Consider the following 10,626-nt stretch of genomic DNA (forward strand, 5'->3'; position numbering starts at 1 on the left):
GCATAAAGAAACCCTCCTCGCATCCACAATAGAACATTGGCTACGTTGAAATTCACTATGAGGCACAAAATATGTAGAACATATTGAGCTTCTCAAGAGAAACAGAGACAGACAGGGACAGAAAGAGACCTTCAGCCATAACTTGATTAATTATTTCATCCATTTCCTTCAGAAGAGCAGTTGCATCACTTTTCTTATTCTGCTCCCGCCGAAGCGTGTCCCTTTCCTTTGTAAGAGCATACACCTGCAATCATAAGTTGGCATAGCCCCTCCAATTATCAGGAGCTGAATTAAAAATAGGCAAGTACCAATTTCATCAAAAACATAAGGGGCACATATAACACCTAGATCAATCCAAGCACGATTATAAACAAGACTTTATGAGAAGACCTACCTTCCTTTCAAGTGTTGCAACCCTTTGATGGTATTCCTCTCGCAGTGACTCGACTTCTGCATCATTGGATTTTCTTTGTTCAATTATTTTCACCAGTTAATATGTGAACATCTATAAGAAAAATAATTATTAAAATCACAATACTATATGGCTGATAAAGCAAATTGGGAAAGAAAAAAAAATTGATAATGAGAATGTGAACTAGTCAACCATGGTTGGTTTCAAGAAATACCAGAAATTTTCCAAAACATGAAACATATAATTAGACAACCATCAAATTGTATGTGCAAACTTATAATTCCATAACATGATTGTTACACTGACAAAGATCAAGCATCAGGAATGCTTTTTGGCAAAATGCATAGTCCAATTAGAATCTATGCCTTTATTTTGCATTTACACACAAACAATTTTGAAGAAAACGTCGTTGAAATCAAAATTGAAAAAAGAATGCATTTTAAAATTTAAATATTAACTCAACATAAACCACCCGCAAGAGGAAGTAGCATGAATATAGCAAAGATATTTTCATCCAACAATTCTCCACGGATGCTTCATTCAGTGACAATTCTCCATGACTGGTATTAATTAGTACTTGGGCACAAAGAATTGAGACCCAAAACCAATTTCGAAGAAACCCCTAAATCAATTTCTTACAAATCCATACACCATAAACCAAATTCACAAAAACCCCAAATTTCAAAGACAAGGAAGATGAACAGTACCTCGTGGATGTGAATCGTGGAGTTAAGCTTGGATGAATAGCCACCGCTGAGGGAGAAAGACGATTGCGTCGGAGAGAGAGAGAGTTACACGAGGGAGAGAGAAGGGCTGAAGAGAGAGATAGAGCCAAGAGAGTTGAGAGAGAACCCAATTTCTGAAAAACTGAAATGGGTACAATCATTCCACAATAAAAATGTATTTATAGGTGGTAGTTGTAAAAAAATTGGGAAAGGATGGTATTTTTAGTTAAAATTATAAAAAAGGTGGCATTTTAAGCTATTTCCCTAATTTTTTTCGGTTCAATTTTGCCTATTCAGAACCGCCTAAACCAAACCAACCATCTATGTTTTATCCTACCATCAATATCAACCATTAAATATATATATTAAAAAAATAAATTAAACTTACAATATGATGCTCCCTTTGGTATATGTAAGAGTAGAGCCAGCCCTAGCCCAGGGCTACCAGGGCCCAAAACTGTGGGGGGCACAAAAATATGGTTTTTTAGCCTATATATTTACATTTTTTTTTATAAAAAAAAAAACCCAAAACCGCTAGTGTCCTGGCAACACCAAACCTCTTTGAGATTCTCTAGGAAACTAAATATAAATTGTATAATATAATATTTCAAAGAACAAAAATTAATGAAACTAAACATATGGAAACAAAGAGTTCTAAAAAAAACAAAAAAAACCAAACAAATGTTCTTTTCTTAGACAAAAAAAGACCTGGCAGTGGCAGCAACACACATTGGAAAGCTTTAACAATTTGAAGGTCTTTTTTTTTGTGTCAGTCTTTTTAATAGATGTATAATATGAATTTTGTAAGAGACATTTTTGTTAACTTATTTTTCTTTTTATTTGATTTAGCAAAAAACTCAACAGAGATTCTTGTTCTTCACAATTGAAAATTTGAAGTTTCAAGTTGAAGAAAAAAAAATGCTGAAAATCCAAAATTTATTATTCTTTGTTCATTAGTTTTATTGTTATTGTTTGTGTTTTTATAAAAATTAAAAATTGTTACCTAATAAAATTAATTTATTGATTAAAAAAAAATTTAATTTTAGTTTTTAATTTGTCTAAAAGGGCACTCTCTAGAAATTTTTCATGGGCCTTAGAAAACCCAGGACCGGCTCTGTGTAAGAAAATATAAACTATTTGTTTAATTGCTTATATGATAGGGAAATAATCAAACCAAACCAAATCTAACCAAATTGAAACCTCACTCCCTCTTGATGTTGCATTTGTTCATTGTATGATTTGAGGTATAAATCAAACCACGTCGGGCCACACCTATCCCTAAAAATCATCCAAATAAAAAATTATTTACTCATCTAATTGTAATGAAATAATAGAGAAAATACTTTTGTTTTCATAGAAATCATCCTTGAAGTATCGTAATAAAATAGACGGTTTTAATTATGAAACCACGCACTAATGGAAGAGGGAGAAAGATGAGAAGATAAAAGATAAAAGGAGAAGGTAGTAGCTACTCTCTTATTTCATGATGAGTACCACATACACTCACCCTTTCAAATTAAGTTTGAACTACCAGCTTTCTCAGGCAACCTAAAACTTTTTAAAAAGGGGAGGATGCCAAATGCCTACAAGGTCTTGGTGCCAGTCAATGAGAGCAAGTTCACATAGTTTTCCATCTTCTTTCCGATTCATATAGGCGGCGCCACAAATTTTTATTTTTAGGTGATGATCATGGACCACTTGTCCCATGTGATGCCAGGTGCCAAGAGAAAAAGCCTACCCTTTTTTTGGATGATTATAAATACTAATTGCTTTGTTGAATTAATAATAACCAAAGCAGGACATGCATGTACCTTGCATTGCATGTATATATATATATATTCATTTGAGAAGTTTGAAAACGCGTTATGGATATCTGCATGATTTCACACTTCTATGGCAATGTGATTGTTTGCAAGTGGAAACCCAACAACAAGTTTTCTCTTTTTTGGGTGCTCTACCTATAAAGAATATATCATCTAAATCTTGTCAAGAATCTATGAGCAACTGGTTATGCATAATTTTTGTGCTTTTCATAATGTTTAATATGAAAGAAGAAAATATACGTCACATCGGGACGTCGGTATAGGATATATATGTTTTAATAAATAAAGAAGAAAATAAAAATTTATGAAATTGACAGGAGACTTATATACTTATAGTTGTAGGAATTCTAAATTATATATGATGCATTGAAAACTAACCATACCTATTATCTCTTGGAATTTTTTTTCTAAACCATACGTATACATACGGTTTGGAACCAAGGACTTAAATCGTGCGATTGCATAATGTAAAGCAGCTTTATAAAGCAAGGGACTTGAATCGATTCCATGGCATTTCCTTTGTATGTTCATTTTTATATATACAGATATCAAATTTCATTCTCAACTTTTTAGGATTTAATATATGTTGAGAACCAAATTTCTACAAACCATTTGTTTCACTTTGCTTCTAGCTAATCTGGAATATTATCGTGAACTTTTACCATCAACATAGTCAACCCAACTTGCCAATAAATCTTAGACCAAAAAGTTTACTTCGTTATTACAATTATTAAACCAATCATGTGAAAATTAATCAACAAATTGGTGGTAGCAATAATTGGATCACTTTAAAATAAATATTTCTCGGATTTATGTCAATTACATATTTCCATTAGTACAAAGGACCCACTGGTGTAGTGATTTGGAGCAAATGCTCTTTTTAAAAAAGGTCCTGGATTCGAGTCTTAGTATTCGTGTTGTGTGTGTGTGAGTTCACTCCTCTCAATAAGAATGGTCTTTGAAAATGAATAAAAAATTATTTAGTAGTAAAAAGGAGCATGAGGATAAGATTATGCAAAGCATGGTTATTTTGATCATGTTAGTAAAATGAGGGAATATTCTCAAAACAAGAAAGAGGGCAGATACATACAACACTTCTTCTTTTTTCTTTGTGTTTGCCATACCCCAAATTATAATACAATTAAACACACTAATTTATCTTTGTATGCAGCTTTGTGCAACTAGAAAGAGTGCACAGATTGCGGAGATAATGGCCATATATACCAAGGGTTCGATAATTGATCAACAATGCTCTTTGGTGAGCATTTCCAAGATACAAGGCAAATGGGCAATACAAATTTACCTTGTCAAAGGCTCTTGGCTTAATGCTAATTTAATCCATTGGAGAGGGTAAGATCTCTCATACACGAAACCCAATTATATAGATGAGTTTCACATGCGCATGCATTCCATCTTTATAAAAACAATGTTTTAAACACTGGATTTAAATTAAAATTTAAAACCTTCTTAAAAATGAGCTAAGAATATTGTATATCAAGTTAACATACTCCCTCATGTGCAGTCACATCGTGAACTTAGTTGGACTTGTATGATGACATGTTAGACAATTATTTGAACCCTAAAAGCATTTTTTAATTATATGAGCGATATTAAAATAAATAAAAAAACCAAATCTGAGACCTCAAATGTAAAAATAAACACTACAAATCTCTTATCCACCTTAAAGACATTAATTGTTAACCAAGAATGCATAAGTGGAAGTGTGGTACAATTTAGTTTTATTCTTTTGGGATTATATTGGAGTCCTACAAGTACAGAGGTATGGGGCTCGAGGTCAAATGGGGACAAGATAATGAAGTACATTTTGGCTGATGTGCCAACATATGGATGGTCATAATCTATCCAGTGGGATATTTTGGCCTTTTTGTTGGCAATGACATCCTCTTTTTTTTCTTTTGTTTTTTTGGGAGTGTGCTGATGATGTCTCATTTCTGTTTTTGAGAACAATTTCGTGTTACAATCCTAGTAAATATGTCAAACATCAAATGACCATATATAGTTGAGACTTGAGATAAAACATTATTTCCTAAGATAGGCTTTAAGCAACACTTGTTTACAAATTACAATATATATAAGCTGAGAAGCAAGCATCATTCCTTTTGGTGGTGATGATGTACTCACAGGACCATTTCACATGCTTAACAATTACATGGTGCTCGCATGCTTCCCTCTCTCTCTCTCTCTCTACCTGCACCAATAATTGGTGAAACAAAATTAGTATATTATGTTTATATTTATATGATTTAAAATTAGTATATTATGTTTATATTTATATGATTTGGGAAGGGTTCCTATGTGTTCATAATATATAGGCTTTTAATTATATGCATTTTGGTAATCTAAATGCTAGCACACAAAAATTTTGGGGAAGGAGAAAAAGGAGAAGAATATGATAATTGGATTAAATTGTTATCCAATTAACTATTGAAAAATAAGGATTACATATGAATTTTTAGTGATTAAAAGCGTTTATTTTTGTGCCGTACGCCAAGATATTGCGTTAAAATTTTCCCTTTCAATTATTACTTGTCTCGAGAAAAAAGATTACCTAATAAAAGATTTTATTTATTTATCCAACTAGCTAGATTACATTTGAGTATACCACATCAAGTATATTCAGGTTACGGAACAGATTACATTTTCACAAAGATGAAATAGACATAGGCATATGAATCTCAAATCTGTAATAGATGTGTGATATCCACATAATTTTATTTTATTGACTGATTTTGTTGAATTTTACTATACTTACAAAACAAAACCATACCCTCACTATATATTTTGCCTATATAAAAAGTGCAATGATCGATGTATGACCACAGAGAATCCCCTGTCATAAAATAGTATATTGGTACATATGTCATAAATATGATCATCATTAGTCATATAGTTATATCATAAAAATCCCCAGTTGACACACTCTTCCACATGATAAATTCTATTCTCTCTCTCTCTCTCTCTCTCTCTCTCTCTCTCTCTCTCTCTCTCTCTCTCTTTTTGAATTTTCTATTATATGTTGTGTGCTTCATAGATATCATGTACCTTATTTGATGTCCATTATTGGATTGAATGTGATAACTTACTAAATTTAAAGTATGTTGAAGGAGGAAAGTATGAAATGTTGTCCAAATTAAAGGTAGATGGTTTATTTATGAAGAAAATTTATGCGATAAAATTTTCAAAAAATGATAGAATATCAGTATCTTATAAGGTATCACTAATAACCCCTTTAAAATGAAAAATATTTAGCATCTACCTTCATTTTTTCGTTTGACATATACCTTAAATTTAATAGTTAATTATCAAATCCAATCAAATCCTAACACCAAATCAACCTTATGAGCCAATAATTGAAACAACATCCGGTCAATTCCCCAATGGAACAGTACATATCCTGCGGCAATGTGCACTGGTGGGGTGCCACATCAGCACACCTCTACTTATAAATAAGAAGAGAGATTGAGGCACAGAGAAACACACTAGAAAGATAATACCAACTATATACTTTGAGCATCATAGTTCTAATTTCTTTCTCTACTATGGTGCCAACTAAGGTAGCTGCTGAAAATTCGCCATCTCTGGTGCTGCCGCTTGAAGTGGTGGTGAGAGAATATGACAAAGAAAGAGATAAGGCGGCGGTGGAGGAGATGGAGAGGCGGTGTGAGCTTGGGCAGCGGGGAAAACCTTCTCTAGTCACTGATCTCATGGGTGACCCTATATGTCGCATTCGCCATTTCCCAACACACGTTATGCTGGTAATTAACCTCTTCCTCTTCATCTCCATATGCATGCCTAATCACAAAATTAAATGCATGATATATTTTGATTTGGAGGGTTCATAGGGTTTTTTACTTCTTGTATAAAGCCTATTTTGTTTAATATTCTAATAATGACTGACTTGTTTGTGAAGAAAGAAAAACGTTAGGCACGACATATATTAATATTATATATAATACAAATACTTTATTTTTTTTAAAAAATTTGAGTGTTTTACCTGGAATTAACGAAATGTAATTGGTAACCCAAAAAAAAAATTGTAATTGTGAACAGGTTGCAGAGTATGGAGAAAATGAGATTGTGGGTGTCATAAGGGGTTGTGTAAAAGAGGCCACAAGAGGAAATTCAGTTTTTGTAAAGCTGGCTTATATTTTGGGACTAAGGGTCTCTCCCACGCACTGGTTCCTCTCTCTCTCTCTCTCTCTCTCTCTCTCTCTCTCTCTCTCTCTCTCATTTCTTGTACTTTATTTGTCGCATTAATTCATTATTTTGTTTTACCCGCATTAACATGCAGATCATATACATTTATAGCTCTAAAATATGTCAGGAAGATAATTTTCACTGAATAGTTAAGTAATTCTTATGCATGAAACTGTTTTGTTTTTTTCTAGATGGTAATAGTGAAAGCAAGAAACACAGTAATTAATTTTCACTTCTTTATTCTTTTTGGCTTCTCTTGCTTTTGTACTCCCAAGTTTGCTCCTTGCACTACTGAGAACCTGTTTTCTTGCTTTTGTACTTCCATCTCTACATTTCTTAACACAAACTCTCTCTCTCTCTCTCTCTCTCTCTCTCTCTCTCTCTCTCTCTCTCATGTGAATAATCGTAGCTTGATTCTAATCCCACTCCCACCCCACATACACAGAGAGAGAGAGAGAGAGAGAGAGAGAGAGAGAGAGAGATTAGATTCTAGCGTAAAGAGAAACGTAATGTTCCTGGTATCATGGAAAGGAGCAAAAGCATGCAAGTAGCTAGCCTGTCATCGACACATGTATCCACCAGCCGCTACTTTTGCTAAAGAAAAAAAAAAGATCAAATCTCTTTTTAATGGAATGTACTCCTTCCTCCCCATCCCATTCTCTCATTTCTTCCATATTGTATGTACGATTTGCTACTAAATTGCCTCATCCACAGAGTGTGCTCCATGATCCACCCCCCACTTTTCTTTATTTTATTATTCTTATGTTTTCATCCTTTTCCTTCTTCGCTATGTATCTAGACAAAACCTCCATGGATGCATGTCAAAGAAGCATGCAAGAATAAATTATTACTTGTGTACATTAGCGCTGGGAAGATCTAGGGTACTTACGTAATATTAACTAGTTATACATTTTGATTGTAATTGCTGTGAATTTTCCATGCAGGAGGCTAGGCATTGGCACGAAACTAGTGAGACATTTAGAAGAATGGTGCAAGGAAAAGGGAGCCGAGTATGTATATATGGCCACAGACTGCACCAACGAGGCCTCAATCAATCTGTTCACTATCAAATGTGCATACAAAAAGTTTCGTACACCCACCATTTTGGTCCAACCAGTCCACGCCCACTACAAGCCAATATCTTCATCAGCCAATACTAATATTGCAATTGTTCAGCTGCCCACAACCCTAGCAGCCTCAATCTACCGCCAACTCTTTTCCCAATCATCAGAATTCTTCCCCAAAGACATAGACGCCATTTTGGCCTGCAACCTCAGCTTGGGTACTTTCATGGCCCTACCAGTAAAGTCCCTCGCAAAATGGGACCCACAAAAGTGGACCCTGCCTCCAAACTTCGCCATCCTTAGTGTTTGGAACACCAAAGAAGTGTTCAGGTTACAAGTGAAGGGAGTTTCAAGCCTAACATATGCATGCTGTGTAGGTACAAGGCTTGTAGATGCATGGCTTCCATGGCTCAGATTGCCTTCGTTTCCTAATTTCTTTAAGCAATTTGGGGTTTATTTCATGTATGGCTTGCACATGGAAGGGGAGCATGGAAATCGGCTGATGAAGGGTTTATGCAACTTCGTGCATAACATGGCTAGGGATGATCGTGGATGTGCTGCTGTGGTCGCTGAGGTGGGCCAGAGGGACCCAGTTCGAGAGTCGGTCCCACATTGGAGAAAGTTTTCATGGGCAGAAGACACGTGGTGTGTCAAGAAGCTTGATGAAGCAAAGCAAGGAGGAGAGAGATCATCATCAGATCAGTTTGATTGGACCAACACTCCATCTTCTTCTTCGTCGCATATTTTTGTTGACCCTCGTGACTTTTAGGCATGTACTCACTTGTGTCGAGAAGAGAAGGAAAAGAAAAAAACATGTTCATAGTTACATCTTATAGAATTGCAAGTGTGTACGTATAACCCTACATCCAAGTCAACTGAAATTACATGTTCTCAGAAATAACAAGAAAAAAGAAGCATGTTACCAATGAAAAGCAAGAACCTTCTACAATTTAGGTGACTATAAACTAATCAGAAATAAAGAGATCAATTGCGCCATTCACATCATGGGCGCAATTGCGGTCCCAGAATCTTTGTTGAACAAAAGCTGGGGCCTTTGACACCTGTTGTGAGGGCCTAAAGCAGAGATGCGGCTAAATTCTGGGTATTATTTTTCTTGTGATTTTTTGTTTTAAGTACTTTTATGTTAAAATTCATACTTTTTTTTATTTTTTATGGAGATTCATTATCATACAAAATACCATTAATTATATATAATAAAAAAACCTTATATGAAATGGACTTTAGAAACACACCCAAAGTCCACTTATAACATAACAAAGAGGGTTTTAACTTCTTATAAATTACAAAACTGCCATCGATTTCTTAAAACAAGTCCAACCCCAAAACTTCATGAAAAAAAAAACCCAAAACACTCTCAACAGGGCATCAAAATAATTTAATAACCAAAATTAAATTCGAAAGGGCTAACTGTCATTTTTTGGGTTTTTTTTTTAGTTTATTTATAAAAATTAAATTGTGTAGGATTTATCTATATCATTAATATTAAAAATGAATATATGACTAAATATATATATATATTTTTCATTCTATTTTATGATTCTTACGTAACTTTTTTAAAGTTGGTCCTTTCAAAGGGTTGGAGACATTTTCTTCCCCGTGTCCAGTGGGGGACCAAAGATTGTATTATACTGTAATGGCACGTTAATGATGGGTTAAAAGGTTTTTAAAGGTACATCAACACAATCTTATAATTTAATTACAAATGGTAATTAGGCCCTTGATTCTGTTGCTTTAGTCAGTGGACCTAGGTTTAGAGGTGTGGTGTGGCTGTCCTACAAATATATGGTCCTTAATTATATTTAATCGCCAACAAAAGAACCTATTCTTTCTCTTTCTGATTCTTTGTTTTTGTTTTTTTGTGTTTTTTTGGACTCTTTATGTTATAATGTTAGACGTTTTCCATTTGTTGATACCCTCATAGATCTTCAATTGTCTAGAGGAAGGTGAATTCTTGCCACACCCGCTTCAATCAGTTATTTTGTCGGAAAGCCAGACCATAAAGAAAGGGAGAAGAGCTTGTATATCATGAGGATAGCCATGTTTTACTATCCCCAACTAATCACCCAAAAAAAACAAAAACCCCTAATCACCAATCATGTTTCTTCATGTCAAAAAGTTATCACCCTCGGCAGAATGTGATTGGTTGGAATAGCAAAACAATTATATCCCCGTAATATACAAGTTTTTCTGTAAAGAAATGTGCTTTAAAATATAACTAAAATGCACCTTCAGCAGTTTTCTACTTCTTTTCTTCCTTTTTTAATGGAAGATAATTTCTTCCCTAAAAGGCTCTGTTTGTAAGATAATTTTATCCGTAGTCTCAGATTTGGCCAACTGATAGTTCACCCAAATAACAATTCCCT

The 10,626-nt window shown here is 34.2% G+C and overlaps 1 protein-coding gene across 1 annotated transcript; it reads left to right on the forward strand.

Annotated features, from left to right (window-relative positions):
• Nucleotides 6,492-9,391, forward strand: LOC18781798 (probable N-acetyltransferase HLS1). The gene is made up of 3 exons (XM_007217490.2): nucleotides 6,492-6,736; nucleotides 7,032-7,159; nucleotides 8,123-9,391. The coding sequence occupies exons 1-3, from the start codon at nucleotides 6,521-6,523 to the stop codon at nucleotides 9,009-9,011; spliced, it is 1,233 nt and encodes a 410-aa protein (XP_007217552.1). The 5' UTR covers nucleotides 6,492-6,520; the 3' UTR covers nucleotides 9,012-9,391.

Source organism: Prunus persica, chromosome G3 (genome assembly GCF_000346465.2).
Source record: "Prunus persica cultivar Lovell chromosome G3, Prunus_persica_NCBIv2, whole genome shotgun sequence".
Lineage (NCBI taxonomy): Eukaryota > Viridiplantae > Streptophyta > Magnoliopsida > Rosales > Rosaceae > Prunus > Prunus persica.

Excerpts from the sequence above, each read along its gene's own strand:
- LOC18781798 (XM_007217490.2), top strand. The coding sequence starts at position 6,521 with ATGGTGCCAACTAAGGTAGCTGCTGAAAATTCGCCATCTCTGGTGCTG. Across the intron at positions 6,737-7,031 it reads TCCCAACACACGTTATGCTG|GTTGCAGAGTATGGAGAAAA; the intron begins GTAATTAACCTC and ends AATTGTGAACAG. Across the intron at positions 7,160-8,122 it reads AGGGTCTCTCCCACGCACTG|GAGGCTAGGCATTGGCACGA; the intron begins GTTCCTCTCTCT and ends TTTTCCATGCAG.